Consider the following 25,542-nt stretch of genomic DNA (forward strand, 5'->3'; position numbering starts at 1 on the left):
TATACACAATCTGCCATTTGCCACTTCTCTTCAAATAAAAGTCTATAAATGAGGCATTGTAAGCAAAGGAAATATTACAAATCGAATAAATTTAGCGTCATGAAGTCCTGGTAATTCTACTGTTATATTTTATCTCTACGAATAATTAACAACTGTATCAAAACAGAATTGCCATCTATTAGCAGACTTAAAATGTAATAGTAGAATTAGGGGTGTCAATTTATTTTCCAAAGCACGAGAAAGCAAGACAAGAAACTAATCAAGGAGAGAAGCAACCTAGAACTAAGAAGAAATTTCCTAACAATGAGAACAATTAACCAGTGGAATGGCTTGTTTCCAGAAGTTGAGAGTGCTCCATTATTGGAACTTTTAAGAAGAGACTGGACAGCCTCTCATCTGGAATGTTATAGGGCAGAGATCCCCAACCTTTTGGCACCAGTGATCAGTTTTGTGGAAGGCAATTTTTCTATGGACTGGGTGGTGGTGGTGATGGTGGAGGATGAACACTCAACCTAGATCACTTGTGTGAGCAGTTTACAATAGGGTTTGCACTCCTATGAGAATATAATGTCTGATGATCTGAGTTAGAGCTGATGTGATGATGCTAACAGTAGGGAGTGGCTGCAACTACAGATGAAGCTTCCCTCAATCGCTGGCCATCCACCTGAAGCTCTGTGAGGCAGTTCCTAACAGCCCACGGACTGATATCGGTCTGTGGCTTGGAGGTTGGGGAACCTTTGGTATAGGGTCTCCTGCTTGAGGTTGAACTAGAAGATCTCCAAGGTACCTTCCAACTCTGATATTGTGTTACATTTTATCTCTGCTAATATATGGCAATTCTGGTGCTAAATTTTATCTCCACTAATATATGACAATTCTATACACTATATTTTATCTAATAAAGCATAACTTGTAAGAATAATCTTTATTTAATTGTTATTTAATTGTTTTTTTAATTTGTATTTATATGTTTTTACTTGCCTGTGAACCGCCCTGAGTCCTTCGGGAGATAGGGCGGTATATAAATGTGATTAATAAATAAATAAATAAAATAAAAAATAATAAAATAATTTTATTTTATTTTTATTTATTTTATTTATTTGCAATACAAAATACAATTAAAATGCAATTTAAAAAACTTATTAAATTAGCCTGAGGATTTAAAAAATTACCTTACTCTAAAAACCCCATTTAAAATTAATAAAAATTTACCATTTAAAATTCAATTCAATTGAGATTTGCACTTTCCCATCACCAAAATGAACATTACCAAGCCCATTTCATGGTGCATACTTCTCAGTAAAATGAACTGACCTTTACGTATACCAGGGGTGAAATGCTCCTGGTTCGGACCAGATCACACGATCCGGTAGCGATGGGGTGGGTAGTTCGGAGAACCAGTAGCAAAAATCCCTACCCCCCTCCCCGTCCACGCCTCGCTGTTCCTCTTCTCTGTCCCTGAAGCTCTAGGACTAGGTGGTGATATAGCTGCAAACAGCCTTAAATGACTGCCGTGGTGCTTCAAAGGGCCACACTATAGCTGATCAGCACTGTAGGCAGCTAGTAGACCAGTGCCTCTATTTTTAAAGAAGGTAGACCGGTGTGCTCCCAAAAAAAGGCAATTAGTAGACCAGTGCCAATATTTTTAAAGAGATTTCTGAGATTTCTGTGTTTCTGTAGTGTTTCACTCTAACTACACAAACACTGTGAGTCTGTTGTGTTGTGTTGTGTTGTGTTGTGTGTATGTGTAAAGTGTGAAAGTTGGTTTTTGAGGTTTTTGTGGCTGTGTGAGGTTCCTGCTTGTTGCAGGGGCCATTTTGGGTGAGATGCAGCTGTTTTTACATTGTGTGTGTTGTGTTGTGTTGTGTGTGTGTAAAGTGTGAAAGTTGGTTTTTGGTACCTCTTATTGTTTTGTATACTTTGCTTATTATTTTTATTATTTATTGTTATTGGCTATGCCCACCCAGTCATCTGACCACCAAGCCACACCCACCAATTAAGCCAGGCCCACAGAACCAGTAGGGAAAATTTTTAGATTTCACCCCTGACGTATACCCATCACATTCAGTAGGAAGACATTTTAAAAAACAAATAGTTCAAGTGCTTCTAATTGTGCTGTTCAGGCCAAAGCTTAAATTACAGATTTTTAAAAGGACGACCAGTATATACCAAGATGATCCTTGCATAAGAAGTGTATATTCAGGGATGGTCCCTGCAAAAAATGCTTGCTGAGAGTTCCTAATCTCTTTTCTGGCATAAGGACAAATGCTCACTTCTCTTTGTTGTTTGCTGTCTTGCATTTTAACTACAATGCTGCCTAATTTTGACTTTGCCTCTTGATTCTTTATAGCAGAACAGCCCTTGCTTTTGTATTCTCTGCATTTGATAAATTGGTTACCTGCCATCAAATTGTCATCAAGTCTTAGTAATTTAGTTTTTCTCCATTCTCTACACAGTATGTTTATTTTTTTCATTCTGTTCCCTACATGATTTATTTTATGTGTTTTCTGAGACTGGCTGAGCCAAAAGGAAGGAAAGGAGAAAGAGGAAAGATAAAACAGTTGAAGAATGCAAATGTAACCTCAATTAGCACCCTTCAGGACTGATAACAGAAATTGAAGAAAACATTTGTGTAATATGAATTGCATAACCAGTACAAATAAACAAAAGCAGTTATTGTTTTATTTCCTTGAAAAAGAAACTAAACATATCAAACAGAGAGAAAGAAACAAGGCCAGAACAAAGTGCGAGAATATAAGCAGTCAGGATTACTAGGGGCAACTGTAACTGAGAAAAATATAAAAGATGAATGAAAGATGGAAAGATTTTATATTTTAAAAATATAAAAAATGAATGCATAAAGAGCAGTAGTTAGAATCAGAGGTGGGTTGCTGGGGGTTCGCAGGGGTTCGGGAGAACCTCTAGCTAAGATTCTGTGCAATTCGGGGAACCCTCCAAATCCCACTCCTGGCTGGCCCCTCCCACCTTGACCTGCCCCTTCCAGGCCTGTTTTGGATGCAGGTAAGTGCAGGGCGTGCATGGAGGCCCAGAGAGGGTGAAAAACGGGCCTACCAGAAGTTCAGGAAGGCTGGAAGAGGGCTCCAGGAGCCTGGGGAGGCTGTTTTCACCCTGTCAGAGGCTCGAGGAAAGCCTCCAGAGCCCAGGAAGGGAAAAAACGCCCTCCCCACAGTGGTGCAGGAGGTTGACTAGGCCACACCCACCCAGCAACTGAGCAGAGAACCCCTTGCTAAAATTTTTGAAGCCCACTCCTTGTTAGAATCCAGTATTGCAGGCTAATTCTCCCAATTGCCAGCAGTTTGATCCTGATCGGCTCAAGGTTGACTCAGCCTTCCATCCTTCTGAGGTCGTTAAAATGAGGAACCAGGTTGTTGGGGAAAATATGCTGACTCTGTAAACCGCTTAGAGAGAGCTTTAAAGCATCATAGAGCGGTATAGAAGTCTAAAAGCCCTTTCTTAAAGCCCTTTGGTCTACTATGTGGAAAATAAAGGTTTTATTTTCTTCTTCTTACTTCCCTTTTAGTAGTTCCTTCCTTTAGAAAAGTTGTGTTCATATGTATGAGTGGTAGGTGTCCTTGCTGTATATGTTATAACTGAATATTTCAAATCACTTCAGCATGTTCTTGGCTTCTAAAATAATTAAAATTGTATTATTTGCATAATGACAACTGCAGAAATGGCATACAGTACTTCTGTATTTAATGGGCATTTGGGAACAATGAACATTCTCTCGTCTCAAATTGTTACTGAAATCAAGGTTTCATTGCACTGATCCGAAGTGATGGTAAGTATTCTTATAATATATATTAATTAATTGTGCTTCAGTATACACTGCAAAACCTAACTATACCTCCATGCAGTGGACGTCATATGCAATAGATCAGAATTCTCCTGTAATTTGCTTTATTGTTATTTGCAAAATCAAATGATGTCATTCCCTCTTATGCCCTAGTCTCTGACTCAGCTGATCTTTCTCAATAACAGGGATAACTGGGAGCCCGCAGAGCGGATGCGTCACACAAAGGCCATGCCCACCCCGGCTCCGCAAAGGCAAAAAAGTCACGATATGTCACGTGATGTGATTGAGTTTGACACCCGTGCTTTAACCTATCAATGAATTACAACAAAATTCCTTTTGTTCTTTTCTACTTTGAAATGACTTTAAAGATACTTTAAATATTGTTTTCTGATTTATCTGAGTTAAAAAGTCATCTCTATGTACATATACATCCTGGGGGTGCTTATTCCATGTGTGTGTGTGTAGATAGATAGATAGATAGATAGATAGATAGATAGATAGATAGATAGATAGATAGATAGATAGATAGATAGATAGATAGATAGATAGATAGATAGATAGATAGATAGATAGATAGATAGATAGATAGATAGATAGATAGATAGATAGATAGATAGATAGATAGATAGATATGTATATACTATATATTTTGGTATACACCCCCCAAAAAGAGGGTGAAAATCTGGGTGTGTCTTATACTCCTAATGTAGCCCTGCCCAGCTTCTCAAATGGAGGTTTCAGAGGTTGAAAAAAGGATCAGAAACAAAGCTTCAGAAAAGAAGCCCCCAAATAGAGCTTCAGAGGCTTTTTTTCTGAAGCTGTTTCGGAGGCTTTCAGAGGCAGAAAAAAAAGTTTTTTTCTGAAATGGAGTTTCAGAAGTTTCAGAGGCAGAAAAAAAAAGCAAAAAAAAGCAAGGCACAGAGCTCACAACCAAGGAACCTGTTACTAAAATTCACCTCTGGGAACAGCTGATTGGGGGGTATTCGGGGAGGCCGATTTACCTGCCAATCAGCTTTTTTCTTATTTTCCTCCCCAAAAACTAAGGTGTGTCTTATACTCCGAAAAATATAGTACTTGATGACCATGCTAATCTCATGTAATATCGAACTATATTGGTGTTGTAGTAAGATGCAGAATTATGCTTTGTACGATTCAATGTACTGTCTGCATCAATTGTAAATAATGTTTTACAAACCTATTTTAGTCTTATCAAGTATGTTTTTAAGGGTCAACATAGTGTCAGAAAGTTCTGGGTTCAGATCTAAGTGGGTCCAAAATAAATATGCTGGGCAGCTGCTTGAAGAGAAGGGTAGTTTTATTCAGATAGGTCAGTTGAATTGTTTGCCCTGAGGATGTGTGAAGTCTGATAGTGAGGAAATGTTTTCTCTCAGATTACCTTAATCTGGGGTCTCGGATTAGAGTGAAGGGGTGAGGTTTAGTATTGTGATGAAGAGATTTCTCTATTTCCAAGAAGATTTTGCTACATGATTTGCGGGTTGGCTGCCTGGGGAGAGGCACTTTGTCAGTTTTAGCCTACATAGGATGAAAGGGCTTTAAGTGGGTTTTTTATAAGTTCATATGTGGGCTTGTTAGGTTTATGAGAGGCTTTTGCCTGTGAAATGGATGGCAATGGTGGCACATGGGTATTTTTGTTCTACACTAGTTACTGAATGCTAGAAATTTTCCTGAAACAGCACCTCTGTTTGTAATAGGATACATATGCTGCATCTGAGAATTTGACATTACTACTTTTTAAATCTTTTATTGAAAATTCCACTTCTGCTCACCTGATTCTGCTTCAGTGTAGAAACCAGCTTTTGCAAAGTAATGTTTTCTTCTTCAAGTTCAGTATAATCCTGAAGAAGCCGCGCCTCCCTAAATTTATACTCTCGGATTTCATCTTTCATCCTAATTCTCTGCAGCTCTGCCATTTCATTGTTCTGAAAAACAGAAAACAATTCCACGCATTAGTTTTTCATTGCCATTCAACCATTCAAAGAAAGAAAGAAACAAAAAAGACACAATCAAAATCTGTTTCAAATACGTAATCAAAATACCGTTTCCATTGCTGCTATTTATTATTTCACGGAATTAAATCAGTGATATATCACATGAGGAAAATAGCTGTACGTTTAATTTTTCCCTTGAACACAGATATGTAGTCATGGCATGAATAATTTTTGATTTCCTGTTACAATTTGGTAGCAAAATTTCAAGGCAAACAAATCCCTAAATTTTTTTTTGGCAATATTTTTGGAAGTGGTTTATCCTTCCTATGGCTGAGAGTAAGTGGCCCAAGGCCTCCAGCTGGCTTTCTACCCAAGGTTTCATGGTCTCCTGGTTTTTAGCCTGGTGCTTAATCAATGCAGATAGTCCTTGATTAACAACTATTCGTTTAATGACCATTCAAAGTTACAACAGCACTGAAAAAAATGACGTATGACCACTTTTCATCTTACAACCATTGCAGTATCCCATGGACACATACATGATCAAAATTCAGGCACCTGCTTAGCAACTAGTTCATATTTATGATGGTTGCAGTCTTCCACGGATCATATGATCTGCTGGGTTTCAATAATTGCATACGAGACTTGAGATGGTTGCAAGCGTGCGAGCAAGCGTGTTCACACATTTTTATTCTTCCTCTTTTATACATGAAACATTTGTATAACATGGTACGTAGGGAAAAGTCATATAGCGTGATGGGAAGGGCGGTTGTCACAGATGTGAGACATGAACTTTGGCTGAACCCTCTTCCAGACCACCTAGGCATGACCAAAAGTATAGAGTATGTAGGAAAGAGGAACGAAACAGCTAAAAATATAGTTATTATGCTGATGTGCAGTGGAGCGTCAAGGGTGGTGTCCCATAATCTCTTGACCTATTACTGAAGCAAGTTTTAATATTTGATAATTTAATTTAATAATTGAGTCTGTCATTTGCACCTCTATAACTGTCTGGTTCGGTTCTGCAACCCAACAAGAAAAACACAGACTTCAGAGGATAATTAGAACTGCAGAAAAAATAATTGCTACCAACCTGCCTTCCATTGAGGACCTGTATACTGCACGAATCAAGAAGAGGGCCGTGAAAATATTTGCAGATCCCTAGCATCCTGGACATAAACTGTTTCAACTCCTACCCTCAAAACGACGCTATAGAGCACTGCACACCAGAACAACTAGACACAAGAACAGTTTTTTCTCGAAGGCCATCACTCTGCTAAACAAATAATTCCATCAACACTGTCAGACTATTTACTGAATCTGCACTACTATTAATCGTTTCATAGTTCCCATCACCAATCTCTTTCCACTTATGACTGTATGACTATAACTTGTTGCTGGCAATCCTTATGATTTATATTGATATATTGATCATCAATTGTGTTGTAAATGTTGTACCTTGATGAACGTATCTTTTCTTTTATGTACACTGAGAGCATATGCACCAAGACAAATTCCTTGTGTGTCCAATCACACTTGGCCAATAAAAAAAAATTTAAAAAAAATTCTAAATTCTATTCTAATAGAATTATGAGATGGGTCAGGATGCCAGCTTGGTCATGGCCATCTACTCTACAAGGATCCCCTTTTGCAACCTTCTGACAAGCAAAGTCAGTGGGGAAGCCAGATTCACTTTACAACTGCTTTCCTAACTTAACAACTGGAGCAATTAACAACAGTGACGAGAAAGATCATAAAATGGGGCAAAATTCACTTAACAAATGTCTCACTTAGAAACAGAAATGTGAGGTTTAACTGTGGTTGTATGTCGAAGACTGCCTGTACACCAAACCGCCAAAGATACTGTAGCCACATCATTTCCACTTGACTTCGCGACTATATAAAGCGATAGAGTTACAGCTTTTGGCAGGTATTATGTGATACCCATCTCTTCCAATAAATAATACTGACCTACTTTTCAGCGTTATTATCAGCAATGCTACTTCAATTAAACAAAACCTGTTCTATAAATTGAATGACCATGATTATTAATTTACTGTAAAGTAAAAATACATTTTGGTTTTTCCTCCCCATCAGGGAACTTTACACGTTGGGTACTGTTGGAAGAAATATCCTTCTGGGTTCAGTTCCAAGTGGGGAAAAAGACACTGGAAACATGGAGACTGTTTGGAAAGACGGTTTAATGGTGGACAGGATCACATGGTTTGAGTTCCTGAACAGAAAAGGGTTGAGATGCTGAGCGTGCCTTGGTTTTATGCCTTCTCTGAGCTTTGAACTTGATTGGTATCCTGATTGGTTGTCAGACTCCCGGGGGTGGAGGTCTTAGCTAGCCTTGCTGGCTGATGTAATCATCCCAGGTGCCATGTGGTGAGTTTCTGTTGCTAGATGGGTCTTATTGTGTTGCAGATGATGGTCCATTGACAAAGAGGTGCGGGGGAGGCAGGAAAGTGAGAGCTGCTTTGTCTTTAAAAAATATTTCTCCATTTCTCATCCAGGGAAATATATTCTGCCTTTTTAATATCTCCCAAAATATTTCATTCTTCTAGGAGAGGGGTGGGTGCTAACTTCCTATAGTACCCTGGGAACAAGGGAAAGAAAGCAAAGGAAGGTGCAACAGGGCTCAGCTTCAGCTGGAATGTCATACCTATTGGCAGACCCCACCATCCCCTCCAGGTGTGATAGAAAAATGTGTCAATTCAACTCGGTTTGATTAACTTATTGGCCAGCAGTGGTTCCCAGGAGCCAAGAATGCACAGACTCTCTCTTTGGATAGTTTCCAAAGAGGAATACAAAGGCACAACCTTTTATGCATAATGAGGCCGGAAATCGCACTTGGCAGAGATGGCAATCGTTCATGAACTCAGCAATTCAACAGGACATTCTTTCATCTGATCATGATTTTTCCCTCCATTCTCCTTTCCTTGTAAGTCTTGTCCAAGCCTGCATAACATGCGGCTGCTGCTGTATTTTTCTTGTTAGGAATGCTTTAAAAGTGTAATTGATCAGCTCTCCAAAAGGGGGCACTCTAGATCAGGTAACCTCTAAGGTCAGTTACCCTGCTGAGCTTTATTTTATTTTTATTTTTTTGCTAATTTCCCTCTCCATTGATTAGCATTATAAAAAGCAATGGCCAATTTCAAGAAAGAAATGAGATTCTGTTTAATAATGGGAAGAATCTCTGGCTATTTTACCTGAATGAACTGCTTTCTTTGGCCAATTTCAAACTCTTTGTCACTGTTTGTTGTCTTTTGTTGCTTTTGTACAACAACCCTTTTTTCCTGGAAATGAGTGTGAGGCACCCTTGTCTGAAAAAGGAGGGAAACACTTTGATTTTGACAGGGAAGGCTTGATTTTCTTCCCACACCTCCACAGTTGTGTCTGCACAGCGGTAGACTAAACCACAGCAAGATATTCCAAACATCTCTTCAAGAGAAATTGAATAGAACGGAAAGAAAAACTGTTGAGTCAAGGTCACCTGTTCCAGTATTTTGTTACGCTAAAAGACAGAGTAGCAAAATTTCTTGTACATGAACCAAGAAAATTCAAAGATGAAAAATGAAAGAATTTTCTTTTTAAATATCACTTAACTAACGTGACTGCAACTTCAAGGAAAAGATCACCTAATCTTTAAAATGTATAATTCAGTAAAAGCATTTAACATAAAATTACATGTCCATCTCCTCCCACTTGTGACTGCATGACTGTAACTTTATTGCTTGTATCCTTGCAATTTATATTGATATTGATTATTTCCTAGTATGATTTGATTGCTTATTGTACCTTATGACTGTCACTGGGTGTTGTGCCTTGTGATTCTTGACGAGTGTATCTTGTCTTTTTATGTACACTGAGAGCATATGCACCAAAGACAAATTTCTTGTGTGTCCGATCAGACTTGGCCAATAAAGAATTCAATTCAATTCAATTCAATTCAATTCAATTCAATTCTATTCTATTCTATTCTATTCTATTCTATTCTATTCTATTCTATTCTATTCTATTCTACTTCACTCTATTCTATTCTATTCTATTCTATTCTATTACTTTACTCTATTCTATTCTATTCTATTCTACATATTTTAAAGAGATGACTGAAGAAAGGAGAAGCGGGTCACTTTGCTACTTGGCTCCAGCCTAGTCATCAAGGCAGGCAGCTTAGGTTGACGGGAATTTTCTAGTCATTAGTATGATAGGCTAGGCTTGCAAGTTAAATGCAGGGACAATAGCATGATAAAGAACTGTATGCTGTGGAACAAGAAGTGAGAGGATAAAGAATATGAACGTGGATCAAATACTTCTCATCCCAATGGGATTGGCCTGCCCAACCCATGCCCACAGAGGAGGCATGCTGCAGACCCTGTCAGCCTGAATGTTCTGGATGGACCTTCTCTTTGGGGGCTCTCTCTCTGTGGAACTGTTCTGACCCAGCCTTAGCAGAAGCAAGAAACAGACTCCTGGTCACGAAAAACCCCTCTTTATTTACTTCTTGTGAATTAATGGCATTCACAAAAGTCCAGGCAAGAGTCCTTCAAAGAGTTAACTGCAGTAACAGAACTTATCAGTTCCTTGCGCATGAGCTCCCAGCCAAGAGACTGCAAATTAAGTTCTGGCAAGCAATCTCTGTTATGAAACACAATGAGAAAAATCTTCAGAAATATGAACTGTTGTCTTCTATGACAACCACTCCTCTTTCCTTCTATTTATTCCCCAGCCAGGAAAGCGCCATCCAGCATCCACATGTGCTTTGCTTCCCAAGTCGACTCCTCATCCTCTCTTAACAGCTCTGCGCATATGTGCATCTGGAACAGGTCCCAGCTGTTCTTCCTCCTCACTCATATCAGCCTCCAAAGGCAGCTGCCTCTCTGGTGGCTGGGAAATGTTGGACGGCCCTGGCTCTATCTCTGTGTCAGAGCCTTCCCCAGACTCCAGAACTGGCCCAGGTTCCTCCCCAACCTCCTCATCGCCCAAGTCTGCTGCCAGCCCTGCTGGCAGCTGGTGGGCCACAACAGGAACATCAATGCTGTGGAAATAACGTTGGCTCTCACTTTGATCCTCTTTTTAAAGGCCTTGAAGACATGGTTCTGCCAACAGGCCTGGACACCGCAGGGAAATACAGAACCACCAAGTGGCTGGTTTGATTGTTGTTGCCAGAGGGGGATTATTGGCTTTTGTATTGGGGTTTTATTTTTGTAAGCCACCTGGCGCTACCATGAATGAGTTGGGCAGCCATATAAATTTTCTGAATAAATAAATGTGTAGAATTTCCTTTTTCAGTACTACGTCTGCCTCAGGAACACATATATGCATGCGCATATTATCAAATATGTCTAGTGAGTCGTTCTGAACAGTTTCATAAATGGCAACAAGAGAGGAAAAAACCCTACATTTTACCTCATGTGCAACACTGCCATTAGTTATTTTAGAATACCAAACTAATACTTTACCTTTTATTCTACAGATTTAAAGAACAACTCTACACCCAATGTAGAGAAAGCAATTTTTTTAAAAGATTTTTTTAAAAAAATCAATACCATACAGGGATAACCTGGAAGACATGTTTCCACAAGTAATCAAAATAAACTTTTTTGTTTGTTGACACTACTCCCATCCACTACATAGCAAGATATTGACTGTGCATGCCATTGTCAAAAGTTAGAGCTACTTTTCTAAGAAGCAGTTCATGGTTCATTCTGGTCAGCTGACAACTCAAACTGCCTGGGGATGTTTTGATTATAGTCTTCTTAAAGAGTCACTATAAAAAAAAAAAAGCAGAGTGCTCACTCTAGATAGAGAATTCTCTTTGTCTAAGCATTATTTAACACATTTGTTCTTGCTTCTGTTGTAATTGGGTGTACAGTTGGAGAAATAGCCTGAGGCTTCCATCAACTCTTTTTGTTTAGCAAATCCTTCCCCAACTGTTCCTTGTGTGTCTGCCAAATCAGCAGGGAAGGTCTTGCCAGCCATGTGTTGCTCACTTCTCATCCCCATTTCTATTATTAATCTGTTTGCTAATGCATTATAAACACATGCCTACCAGGCCTGATTTTTGGGTGTAGGGCTTGCAAAATCCTTTGGATCCCAACAAGTTACCTGCCCAGATTAACTTTGTCCCACTGCCATTTTTGTCAGTCTTTTGCGTTCACAAGGATATGCTGTTTGCCTACTCAGATCCCACTGCTAATATTCTTTTGTGAAACACTGCTTGTTGATGTCATAAGATAGCAGATCATGCTTACTTGTCTCATTGTGTCATAGGAATCAGTTAGTTATGGCCTTACTTAGTACAAGTGGTTATTTAAGACCATTATCCTCCGTGTCAACACTACCTTTACTGCAGAAGTAGGTTTCAGCAGGTTCTGACCAGTTTTGGAGAACCGGTAGCAGAAATTTTGAATACTCTGGAGAACCGGTAAATACCACCTCTGACTAGCCCCGCTCCCACCTATTCTCTGCCTCCCGAGTCCCAGCTGATTGGGAGGAAATGAGGATTTTGCAGTAACCTTCCCCTGCAGTGGGGAGGGAATGGAGATTTTACAGCATCCTTCCCCTGCCATGCCCACCAAGCCTCGTCCACCAAGCCATGCCATGCCATGCCACGCCCACCAAGCCACGCCCACAGAACCAGTAGTAAAAAAAATTGAAACCCACCACTGCTTTACTGTAAGTCTGGGTTAAACTTCATTTAGCTCAATTTTATTTATGTACTGATTGACTATTTGTTATGGCCATGACATCTTGTATCTATTGGTATGAACTGCTTGGTTTGGCAAGGATAACAACAATTTAAGCCAGGCCAGAATTATCTTCCTGCTCAGAAATGCTTGACCATTAAGGAGATGGACAAGATCCATATTGTGTAGTGGGCTTCAGTAGGCAAGAAGCAGACCAGCATAGCTACAACAGCATTTATTGACTCAAAACTGGAACTGAAGAACAGCAGGCAAATGCCTGTAATTTATATTCTAGGCACACAGGGCCTTAACCAATCATAATCGTTGAAAAAGCTGGCCCAAATATAAATGTTCTCAGTTTCCCTCCAAAACAGTTGGACTTAACAGTTAGGGTCATCTAAAGGTTAGTTTCACTTTAGCAGAGCTTAACACAACTATATATTTTCAATACATAACAATCCAGGTAAGATTTTTTTTTAAATAAGGAGGAATGTTACTAATAAAAGTCCTAGACTACTTTGAACTATGTCACTATGATGTATACACAATGCTGCTCTTAATGATTGGTTTATAATGATGTGCATTTTCATGATTGGTTCACTTGCCTGACTAGGTGGCTCAGTGGCTAAGACACTGAGCTTATCGATCATAAAAGTCAGCAGTTCAGTGATTCAAATCCCTAGTACAGGTCTCCTGAATGAGCAGGGGGTTGGACTAGATGACCTCCAAGGTCCCATCCAACTCTGTTACTGTTACACTTCTCATCCAAGAAACGTCTTCAGTTCTACCTGACTGGTGGGGAATAGATTTATATTCTTTGGAGTCATCTGGTCATTAGCACTCTGAGAATCATTGAGGTCACTTGGGGAGTTATCCGTCTCCCCAGAGTCACCGGAATCAGAGTGCAAATGGGTGTGGGACCTTCTTGGAGCTGTTGAAAGGACTACTTTGCAAACAGGAAATAGGTACTATCATATTATTCCCCCTCTGTTGTGAAAGGGCAATTTTAACACAGATGGCTTCTTTTACTCCTCTTTCAAAATCTCAGATAACTGAGAACTGCAGAAAAAACAATTGCTACCAACCTGCCTTCCATTGAGGACCTGCATATTGCACGAGTCACAAAGAGGGCTGTGAAAATATTTACAGACCCCTCATAACCTGGACACAAACTGTTTCTACCCTCAAAACGACGCGCACCAGAACAATTAGACACAAGAACAGTTTCTTCCCGAACGCCATCAGTCTGCTAAACAAATAATTCCCTCAACACTGTCAAACTATTTACTAAATCTGCACTACTATTAATCTTCTCATCATTACCATCACCCATCTCCTTCCACTTATGACTGTACGACTGTAACTTTGTTGCTTGTATCCTTACGATTTATATTGTTTCCTGATTGCTTATTTGTACCCCATGACTATCATTAAGTGTTGTACCTTATGATTCTTGATGAAGGTATCTTTTCTTTTATGTATACTGAGAGCATATGCACCAAGACAAATTCCTTGTGTGTCCAATCACACTTGGCCAATAAAAAATTCTATTCTACTCTATGATTGCAAAGAATATAAAACCTTCAATTCCCTCACTAGTCAGCCAGAACTGAAAAAGCTTCTTGGATGAGAAACAAAATGTTTTTTTAATATTGGGTTGTCAGTTCATTTGCATCTACAGCTTTGTCGGTTTTATTTCTTTTTTTTTATTGCTTCTTTAGTCTCCTGGATTTTAGAATAGAATATAGAATAGAATATTTTTATTTATAGACCGCCCTTCTCCCGAAGGACTCAGGGCGGTGTACAGCCAGGAATAAAATACAGAAAGAAAACAACAATACAAAACTAAAAACAACCCTTAAAAAACCTATTCGATATGGCTACTTATAGATAAAATATTACCCTCTAAAATTTACAAAAAAATTAAAACCCATAAAATCAATTTGATAATTTAAAATTTAAGCGAGTCCAGCAAGACGAAATAGGTAGGTTTTAAGTTCGCGGCGGAAGGTCCTAAGGTCAGGTATTTGTAGAAGTCCAGGGGGAAGCTCGTTCCATAGGGTAGGAGCCCCCACAGAGAAGGCCCTCCCCCTGGGGGCCGCCAGCCGGCATTGCTTGGCTGACGGCACCCTGAGGAGCCCCTCTCTGTGAGAGCGTACCGGTCGTTGGGAGATAGACGTTGGCAGTAGACGGTCCCGTAGGTATCCCGGTCCTAAGCCATGAAGCGCTTTAAAGGTAGTAACTAACACCTTGAAGCGCACCCAGAAGACAACAGTGTTTATGTTGTTTCACTAAATTCTTGGAAACTGAATCATCAAATATATAAATATATATAGATATATAGATATATAGATATATAGATAGATATAGATAGATACACACACACACACACACACACACACACAAACCTTCTTTGTCAATATTGACCTTGGGTTTTTCTTCTTAATTCTACAAGTTTTCCAAGATTTCCAATTTCATATGTAACAGTTTGTTCCCTTTCTTTATTACTATTATTGCCTTTTTTCCTTTTCTTTTCTAATTCGATACACCATTTTTCCTGATTTGCATACTCAAAATGATGCATTTTATCTTCTTTTGGAGTTCTTCCATTTTTAATAAATCTAATTGCTGTTTATTCAGTTCTCTCAGAACCTGTCTTTGGACTTTGGATTAGTTTTATGAATTTGTTCTAATTCTTCTTTTTTATTATTCTAATTGTAATTTATGTCTGTTATGGTCTTTCTTCTGAATGATTGCAAACTTCATAAGAATCCCTTTCATAAAAGTTTTAGTATATGTTTTTTTTCTGACATTCCTGAAGTTGTATTTTTTTTTTTAAAAAAATACTTTTTTACATTTTGTAATGTGATTTCTTGGAGTAACAACCTGTCACTCATCTATTTAAAGAATGTATTTTCTCCTTGAAACCATGTTATTAAAACTGGCTATGATCCAAATATGTCATTAAGAAAATCTTTACTAACTTGATGAGTTCTATAACGACCTTGACCCTCACTCTTAAGGCTTTTTGGAGAACATGTTAAACTTAGATTTTCTAAAAGGACTTTTAGACAATTAAGCAGCTAAAATAATGTTTGCGTCATTAACATTTTGTTACAGAGTATACTATTACATTGGAATTTTATATTATATTTTTATTATTCACCTAGAGCTCATGGACTAATGTTGTTAAAATATTAGAATTAAGCAACCAATTAATTTCAAATAATAATAATAGGTACCTTGGGTGCAATCCCAAAACAATTGGAGCATCTCTTGAACACCATTGTCATTGAAAAATTCAATACTAAGAACCCTTAAAAAACTTATTCAATTGGCCAAATTTAAAATACAATAACACCCTATAAAATTTACAAAAATTTAAAACCCATAAAATCAAATTAAAATTTTAAAAAATCAAGCCAGTCCAGCAAGGCAGAATAAATAGGTTTTAAGTTCACGGCGAAAGGTCCTAAGGTCGGATAGTTGTCGAAGTCCAGGGGGAAGTTCGTTCCACAGGGTAGGAGCCCCCACAGAGAAGGCCCTCCCCCTGAGGGCTGCCAGTCGACATTGCTTGGCTGACGGCACCCTAAGGAGTCCCTCTCTGTGAGAATGCACCGGTCGCTGGGAGATAGAAGATGGCAGTAGACAGTCCTGTAGGTATCCCAGTCCTAAGCCATGGAGCGTTTTAAAGGTAGTAACTAATACCTTGAAGCGCACCTGGAAGACAACAGGCAGCCAGTGCAGTCTGCGCAGGATAGGTGTTACATGGGAGCTCCGAACTGCTCCCTAAATAACCTGCGCAGCTGCATTCTGGACTAACTGGAGTCTCCGGATGCTCTTCAAGGGGAGCCCCATGAAGAGAGCATTGCAATAGTCCAAGCAAGAGGTAACGAGAGCGTGAGTGACCGTGCATAGGGCATCCCGGTCCAGGAAGGGACGCAACTGGCGGATCAGGCGAACCTGATAAAAAGCTCTCCTGAAGACGGTCGTCAAATGGTCTTCAAAGGACAACCGCCCATCCAGGAGCACACCCAAGTTGCGTACCCTTTCCATCGGAGCCAATGACTCGCCCCCAACAGACAGCCGCATCTGAGGCTGACTGTACCGGGGTGCCGGCATCCACAGCCACTCCGTCTTGAAGGGATTAAGCTTGAGCCTGTTCCTCCCCATCCAGACCCATACGGCTTCCAAACACCAGGACAGTACTTCGATAGCTTCGTTGGGGTGGCCTGGGGTGGAAAAGTACAGCTGCGTGTCATCAGCGTACAGTTGGTACCTCACCCCAAAACCACTGATGATCTCACCCAGCGGCTTCATATAGATGTTGAACAGGAGGGGCGAGAGAATCGATCCCTGCGGCACCCCACACGTTAGGCACCTCAGAGTCGATCTCTGCCCCCCTGTCAACACCGTCTGCGGTCAGAGAGGTAGGAGGAGAACCACTGGTAAACGGTGCCTCCCACTCCCAGACCCTCCAACCGGCGCAGCAGGATACCATGGTCGATGGTATCGAAAGCCGCTGAGAGGTCTAATAGGACCAGGGCAGAGGAGTAACCCTTATCCCTGGCCCTCCAGAGATCATCCACCAATGCGACCAAAGCTGTCTCAGTACTGTATCCGGGCCGAAAGCCGGACTGGAACGGGTCTAGATAGACAGTTTCATCCAGGTACTGGGGTAGCTGACATGCCACCGCACTCTCTACAACCTTCGCCGTGAAGCGAAGATTGGAGACTGGACGGTAATTTCCTAAAACAGCTGGGTCCAGGGAAGGCTTCTTGAGGAGAGGTCTCACCACCGCCTCTTTCAAGGCAGCGGGAAAGACCCCCTCCTGCAAAGAAGCATTTGTAATCCCCCGGAGCCAGCCTCGTGTCACCTCCTGCGTGGCCAGCACCAACCAGGAGGGGCACGTGTCCAGTAAACATGTGGTGGCATTCAACCTTCCCAGCAACCTGTCCATGTCCTCGGGAGTCACAGGGTCAAAACTATCCCAAACAGCCTCAACAAGATGGGTCTCGACACTCATCTCGACAAATGAAAATGAGCAGATTAAAATATTTCCAAATACAAACTGATAAAGTCTTGGTGCATAATTCACAAGATTAAATCTATTAACCTATAAACAAATTATAAAGGGCTTGAAATCTTAGGTCTAGAAAGCCTCAAACTACGTAATCTACTTTTTGACCTATGCTTAGTTCATAAGATTATTTACCAAAATGTTCTATCTGTAAATGAATACTTTAATTTCAACCATAATAATGGTTGAATAATAATAATAACAATAACAATAATAATAATAATAATGGGCCATCAATAGATTTAAACTCAATGTAATTCGCTCTAATCTTAATTGTAGGAAATATGACTTTTGCAATAGAGTAGTAAACGTCTGGAACAATCTACCTGATCCTGTTGTTAGTCTCGCTAATCCCCATACCTTTTACCATAAACTGTCTACCGTGGACCTTTCATGTTTCTTAAGAAGTCCCTAACGGGGGGGTGCATAAGCGCACCAGCATGCCTACCGTCCCTGTCCTACTGTTCCCAATGATATGTAATCATTCTATGTGTTTATGGCTATGTTTTGCCAATTTACATCCTTTTTTTTGTGCCAAAAATTTTCATGTGTCCATGTCTGTGTCTACTCTGTTACTTGTTTTCTTGTATTTGTTGACAAATAAAATAAATAAATAAATAATAAATAAGTCATGAATCCACTGCAGTTAAAACTATTCTGTATTATTTATTCTGTTTGTGCCCGTGATAAATTTTCTTAAGATTAGCTGTTAAGATTAGATAAACTCAGCTGCTCACGAGTGGAGACCACAAGCTAGAACTGTTGGTTAAGATAAGGAGATACAATCTTGCATAGCTAGAGGAATGCAAGTCTTGCTATCTTGCTTAAAAACTTTGCAAGTGGGCCCGTTACTGGGATACAGGAAGGTAAGGTGACATTTAGCTTAAACTGTGATTAATGACATCTGGGCACGAGTCTGGAAGTGCAATAAACTTTTATTATTAACAAATTAAAAAGCATATCCAGAGATGGAGAGCTTAATTAACGAAATGCACCCTTACACATATTATGGGCAGTAGGATTTTAGTGAGCAATTGTATAAGGAACCTGCTTATAGGTGCCAATAAAATTGTTCTATTTCAAAACAGTATAAAAGTCTGTACCAGGCTGTATTTTGGCACATTTGATTTGGACTTTAGTCCCGAGTGTGACATTTGGCTCTATGCAGAAATAAAGTGTTTAAACGCTACTTTTCTCTATCCTGTGTTAATTCGTTGGCATACTGTGCCAAGTAACAGAAACAGTCTTGGGTTGGGCCAACACTTCGATCCGAACAGACAGACCGATACATTACAATATTCTAGATTTTGGGGAAGACTTTGATGAAAATGAAGGCCAACATCAGCTGCCAAAGAACTGGCAGCTGTGATTTCACACTGTAGTGTATAATAAAAATAATAATAATGCCTATCCCAGGTCCTTGGGAAGGACTCGATAGGTGGACAAAAATGCCAAATCCAGTCTGAACATCCGGCTGATTGTGTGACAAACAATAATATTTTTTTAAAAAAATCAAATGAACAATTAACGTATTATTGAAAAGAACACATGTACTGTATTTTTCAGAGTATAAGATGCACTTCCCCCTCCCCAAAAAAGTGGGTGGGAATGTCTGTGCGTCTTATACAGCGAATATTGCGGCATGGGGGAGAGGGGAGTTGGTGCGGTGCCGATCAGCTGTTCTAGAATGGGCCGCAGCGGCGGTGGCAAATGGGCCAGATGAATATGGGATGGATGCTGGGAGGCAGAGGCAGATTTTTTTTCCTTGTTTTCCTCCCCAAGAGGTAGTGGGTCTTATAGTCCGGAGCATCTTACAGTCTGAAAAATACGGTAATATGTTGGCCTCAAGGAAGAACATGCCTATTTATAAGATAAGATTAACAAAACAATTCAATGATGCCCATTCAGTATTATTTCTTTGATTAAAGAAGCACATAGGCAAGTTGCAATTAAAGATAAACAATTGTTCCTACATATCTGAAATATTTAAAGTACTGATCAGATAAAAGAACCAAACACACACAATCCTAAAGCTTAACAGTGGGTTTGACCATTACAATGAAAGAGTCATACTGCTGTTTGACCTCCAAATAACCTTTGTATCCCCTTCCTGAATGCTGACAGGTTTGGCTGTTGAGAATTACTAAAAATAAATAGCTTGCCTAGCACAGAATAATGCAATTAAAGTTACTGTCACCTCCTTTCTATATTCTCCTTTTCTCCTAAGACTAGTAGGGCAAGTCACAGAAGAACCCATTAAATCAGAAAACCAGAGCCAAGAACTTGTTTGCACTAATAATGAGGTTTGGGATTTTAGTCAAAAAGAGAATTAATGTTCAGAATTAACTTCCAGGGAAACAAGTAGATAAGTAAAGGCATTCATTATAATGCATAGCGTGATCTCCATTGTATGTCTTTTCAGATGATTATTTTCTCTTCAATAAAATGACATAAAGGTAGCAAAAAGAACAGGCAAGATTAAATCTATATTTTCAATTTAGGAAAACCGATTTATCATTTAATTTGTAAAATAAAATTATCTAAAGCCAATTTGATTGTAAAAAAAATTACACTTAACACAATATTGAAATCAGCAGCATAGTGATAATAAAAAACATAATGTTTAAAACATTCCATTAAAAAAATCAAAAAACAAACTCAGTGTAGAAGGTTAGCACCCACCCCTCTTCTAGAAGAATGCAATATTTTGAGAAATATTAAAAGGCAGAATATTCTATTTCCCTGGATGAGAAGTGGAAAAACATGTTTTTTCTTAAAAGACAGAAAGCAGACTCAATCTCCCGCCCCCAGCAGATGTTTGTGCCCATTGAGAAAGATTGGGCCAGCCTATCTACAAAACAAAAGACCTTCAGCTCCAGGGTGAAGGGATTAAGACATGACCCTCCAGGACATAATAGGATTAACCCACTAGCAGAAGAGGTCGCTACATTGCACAATCTCTAAGGACATTGCACCAGAGTCCAAACTTCAACCAAATTTAGTTCAGACAACCTACAGAGCCAGCCTTACGACACCATGGGAGTCTGACAAGGAGCCAATAGAATACATGTTCTTGCACAGGAACAAGAATTTCAAGTGCAAAGCCCAAGAGAAGGTATAAAAACACCTCACTCTCAACTCCATGTGGTCAGCTACCCAGAACCACCCATGTACTTCTGTTTCATGAATAAATGGACCCTCTTTCCAATCAGCCTCCAGCCTCCATTTTGTCTCCAGTTCCTTTCTCCCAGCTTGGAACTGAACCAGATGGATATTTCTTCCAACATCAACTTAATGGACTGATATTCTCTTTTAAAAAAGTCTTCAAAGGCCAAACTTGAAAACTGAAAGTGATAAGAATCAGAGAAGATTCCAGAAGACACAGATCATCACTAAAAATGTTATGAACTTCATACTTCATTGTATGTTATCAATGCAAGCAAGTAAAGTTACTTTCATAATTTTTTAATAGTTCACTAACAGCGCAGTTTGTACTTTTATCTTCTGTTCGGTTGTGTCCAATTCTTGGAAGCTGCCTGGATAAGTCCCTGAAGTATTTTTGGCAAGAGTTTTCAGATGTGGTTTGCCAATGTCCCCTTCCTAGGAGTGAAAGAAAGTGACTAGCCTAAGATCCCCCAGTTGGCTTTGTGCCTAAGATGGGACTAGAACTCCCCGTCTCCCAGTTTCTATCTTGATGCCTTAATCATAGGTGCTCATTCAAATAATTTAGTGCTTACTTAATCTAGAGTTTTAAAACTTAATATTTTGAATGTAGTTTTGAGAGGATAGGGCAGTGACTAAACTGAGCAATATCATATAACTGGTATTTTGTAAGTGGTTGGAACATCTGAAACTTAACCTAGTAGGAAGCCTTTTAAACAAAGTTTCAGAACTGTAGCTCAGAGTTCCCCAACATTTCTGGCTTTGTGCACTGGTGCGGAGGGGGGAGGGATTGTTCGTGCAAATTGTCACCAAGGGTACGCATGCAGGGCTTCATTTGCACAAGTGGTGTTTATGTCCACCTGCTGCTCCCGCAAACAGAGCGCGCACACACGGGCTCGCCCGCTGCTGGCGGAAGTGAGAATGCGCATGCATGCGCATGTGCTCTCCGGCCGTTTCCACAGCCCAGTTGCAAACTCCTCACAGCCCACTCCTCACAGCCACAACCCACAGGTTGGGGACCCCTGCTGTAGCCTACTCTGGGTGTAATTAGGACATGAGGCCAGATCTGCTTCATGCAGATAAGATTATCAGAAGATAAATAGAAATCCTTATAAAATTGGTTCTGGTTATTTTATTAGGATTGAGATGTTTCTTACTTTTAAGCCCCAATAAGGTCAGGCAGTATTTTAATTGGATGATTCCTCCACCTATGGTAATTAACAAAAAACGTTGGACAATTTCTTCAACATTGCTTTTATTTGTGTTTTTCCATGATTACCAACTACTGTTTTTCCTCCTTCTACAAAATATCTCTGAATAATGTCTTTTCACAGATAAAACCACGCACTGTGAATAAACAGAAATTTATGTCTCCTACAAATGTTGGAATTCAAAACCATCAATTAACACTACATATGGGGAGATTCAGGATGAATGAAAGAAATACTACACATAGTTAACTGTGGAATTTGCTGCCAGCAGAAATGCTGCTGGTCGTAAATTTAAATGGTTTTAAAAGAGAACTAGATAAATCCAAGAGGCTAGACAGTTTAATGACAGGATGTAATGTCCAAATTTTTAGGAGTACGCTGTCAGTACCAGCCACCATGGATATCACTTTCCTCTCTATATTTGTAGCCTTCCTCAAAAAATATAGTTGTTTTGTGTGTAACCTGAAATGTTGTCTTTTGTGGGCCAGGCCAAAGGAATTCTTATAATCTTATCTATTAGAGGCATTCTTAAATGCCAGTTTTAAACATGATTTACTGTTATGGAAAAATACCAAGAAACCTCTAAGCAAAAATTGGAAAAAAAAGATTGAAGAATTTACTTCCAAGTTTAATCACACCAGAAGTTCTCATTTTGTCCAAACTGGGTACTTTAGCCTTCACATCATTTTATAATAATTAATTAAACCTAGCTCCTTTGGACAGCTTTAGCTTATCTGACCCATTCATTTTATGTACAACGAAAATTTAGGTCATTTAAAAGCAAGAAATTAATTAGTTTCTGGTCCTTCTCCAATTTATTGTCTGTAGATTTAAAAGCAAAATTATCTGTGTGACAACAAGAAGACAATAAGGGATGTTTGAAAAACGGTTATATATGGAAACATTTATGTATAGGAAAAATTACAAGCAGCATTGAAATTACTTGATTACAATTTTTTGACCTTTATCAAATCACTACATCTGTAAAGCCAAATCCATGGTCTTATGCAAATCCATTGTTTGCTATGGTGCATTTTTTACCATATACACCAAACTTCTGCAAAAACATCATAGATCGTCATCCTGTGACCAATGTCAGTTTTGGAAGGCAATTTTCTTTTTTGCTTCTTAACTGCCACATATTTTAGGTGGGGAAGTTGGCAGGGGGTTGTTGTTGGAACGGTAGAAAGTTAGTCATAACAACATTCCGTATTCAAGGACATCCTGCAACTGATGGAGACTGCCTGAAGATTGTATCCAGTTGAGCGTGAAGAGTTGATTGGACAATGTGATGAACTTGTGGGTGTGGGGCAGGGATGTAAACTGTCAACTGGGTGTGGAAAACCTGGAAGCTTTCAGATTTGGGTTTTCCTAGATGTGCCAACATGACATCTCTAATAAATTGGAACTTTGAGGAACCTCAAGCCTCAGAGCTTTATTTTATTGGGGGTGTTCCTTGGAACCCTGACAACCACAGGATGTGTCAAACTATAAATGCAGGCCACAAGACAGGTGCCCAAAATACAGTTACATGACTGCAGGTGCGCATCAAACCTTGGAACTGAGTTATAGTTAGTTATAGGGAGGGTCCGTTGTAATTTTCAATGGTAACTAAATCAAGCTGTAGCTACCTTTTGAGAAACAAGAATATGTGAGTAAATCCAGTTCCTGCAACTTCTGCATTCTATCAGTGGTGGGCTGCAATTGGTTTAACAACCGGTTCTGTGACTGCGTGCCTGGCTCGTGCGCACACGTTTCACACACATGCACGCCTAATGCGCTTGTATGCCTAATGCAGGGGAAGGTTTCAAATTTTTTTACTACCGGTTCTGTGGGTGTGGCTTGGTGGGCATGGCATAGCTTGGTGGGTGTGGCAGGGGAAGGATACTGCAAAATCCCCATTTCCTCCCAATCAGCTGGGACTTGGAAGGCAGAGAATAGATGGGGGTGGGGCCAGTCAGAATTTTTACTACTGGTTCTCCAAACTACTCAAATTTCTGCTACCGGTTCTCCAGAACTGGTCAGAACCTGCTGAAACCCACCTCTGGCCTAACGCGCATGCGCACGTTCAAAATAGAGATATTTGAAGCTCAGCTGCTTACCTACTATGGCAGCCCAAGTAAGTAGAACAGTGAAGGTACAAAAATCAGCTGTGTCGTGTGAATCAGATGAGCCAGAAAGAAGGAAATATAGGACAGGATAGGGCAGGGGTGGGTGGGTGGGTGGGCGGGGCCAGCTGATTGTTGGAACTACCAGTTCGCTAAAACCGGCCAGAACCGGCAGCAGCCAACCACTGATCCTGTCTTTAAAGCATGTATTTCCAAATTATATTAAATTAAAATCTGTTTCCCTTGTTACATGTTCTTAACCTGATTTACCTCTTTCAAGTCCTGCAAAATTGCTGTCAGTCGTTCATTCTCCGCTTGGACGTTGGTAACCACAGTTCTACTTTGCTTCAGCTCGTTCTGCATTTCCAAAATCTTCCCAAGGTAATAAGCTTCCTTGGATGCCGACTCCTGAAGGAGCGTCTCTTCCCTGGTCTCACCATCTTCAGCTACTTTACGGTGGACTGAGAATGAGTGTCCAAATGCCTGCAAGGTTAAAATAAGAGCCCATTAAATAAATAAGTAAACTGGTAGTCCTCGATTTATGAATTTCTGTTGCTCAGCAACAAAGTCATTAAGTGAGCGGCACCTGATTTTATAGCCTTTTTCTTTTTTTGCCACCATTCTTAAAGTGAATCGCTGCGGTTAAATGAATCATAAGGTCATTAAGCAAATGTGGCTTCCTCCATTGGTGTTGCTTGTTGGAAGCCAACTGGTAAGGTTGCGAATAGCAATCATGAGAGCCTGGAACTCTGCAACTGTCATAAATACATGCCAATTGCCAAGCATCGGAATTTTTGATCATATGGGGATGCTAGTAGTCATAACTGCAAGGATTAGTTGAAAGTCACTTTTTAATATAATATAATATAACAACAGAGCTGGAAGGGACCTTGGAGGCCTTCTAGTCCAACCCCCTGCCCAGGCAGGAAACCCTACACCATCTCAGACAGATGGTTATGGTTTTACTCAGTTGTAACTTGGAATGTTGTGTTTTTTTTGTAAAAAAAATTATTTTTAAAGACAAAAAAACATACAATGCATTTTTTCTGAATAGAGTATTGACCAGATCAAAATTCATACAGCTAATTTTGCCCAAATTTAATTTATATAATTCAATTTCTGCCATTATATTACTTTTCTACTTTCCCCTTTTTCATCTCTATTTTATATTTAATATATAATCAGTATTACCATCTGCCCTAACCTCCTAATCTTAAATTTCTTTCATTTCATTCTTTTATTTCTCCCTTTCACATATATTTTTCAATATTTCTTTATTGTATTGAAACCCTTTAATTTACACACATTTTGTTATTTCACACTTATTTCTGAATATCCATTGTTTTCTAAAAGTGGACCAGATTACCATATCTTATTTCCTTATCAATTATTAATCATTTTACCCTTTTAACAATATATTTCTTCAATTTTGTTTTCCACACCATTTTTTTTAAGTAAAAATATCTCATTCCATTTTCCTTTCATTTATATTTTCATTTCATCTTCTAAATAAATCCCTTCT

General features: G+C 39.5%; 1 protein-coding gene and 1 long non-coding RNA gene across 4 annotated transcripts in view; one reads left to right on the forward strand and one right to left on the reverse strand.

The window, feature by feature from the left end:
- LOC131202507 (uncharacterized) overlaps positions 1 to 8,026 on the forward strand; it is a 74,307-nt gene extending 66,281 nt beyond the window's left edge. Inside the window, exon 3 of the long non-coding RNA XR_009156162.1 lies at positions 7,864 to 8,026. This is a non-coding gene — a long non-coding RNA (uncharacterized LOC131202507). The remainder of the gene's footprint in view (positions 1 to 7,863) is intronic.
- The window catches only part of BICD1 (BICD cargo adaptor 1), a 136,579-nt gene that overhangs the window by 61,908 nt on the left and 49,129 nt on the right, over positions 1 to 25,542 (reverse strand). For all 3 annotated transcript variants that reach the window (XM_058191577.1, XM_058191579.1, XM_058191578.1), the window contains exons 2-3: positions 24,291 to 24,503; positions 5,605 to 5,757 (exon numbers count right to left, since the gene is read on the reverse strand). In XM_058191577.1, the coding sequence (XP_058047560.1) occupies positions 5,605 to 5,757; positions 24,291 to 24,503 (366 nt within the window). The remainder of the gene's footprint in view (positions 1 to 5,604; positions 5,758 to 24,290; positions 24,504 to 25,542) is intronic.

This window comes from Ahaetulla prasina, chromosome 7 (assembly GCF_028640845.1).
Source record: "Ahaetulla prasina isolate Xishuangbanna chromosome 7, ASM2864084v1, whole genome shotgun sequence".
NCBI lineage: Eukaryota > Metazoa > Chordata > Lepidosauria > Squamata > Colubridae > Ahaetulla > Ahaetulla prasina.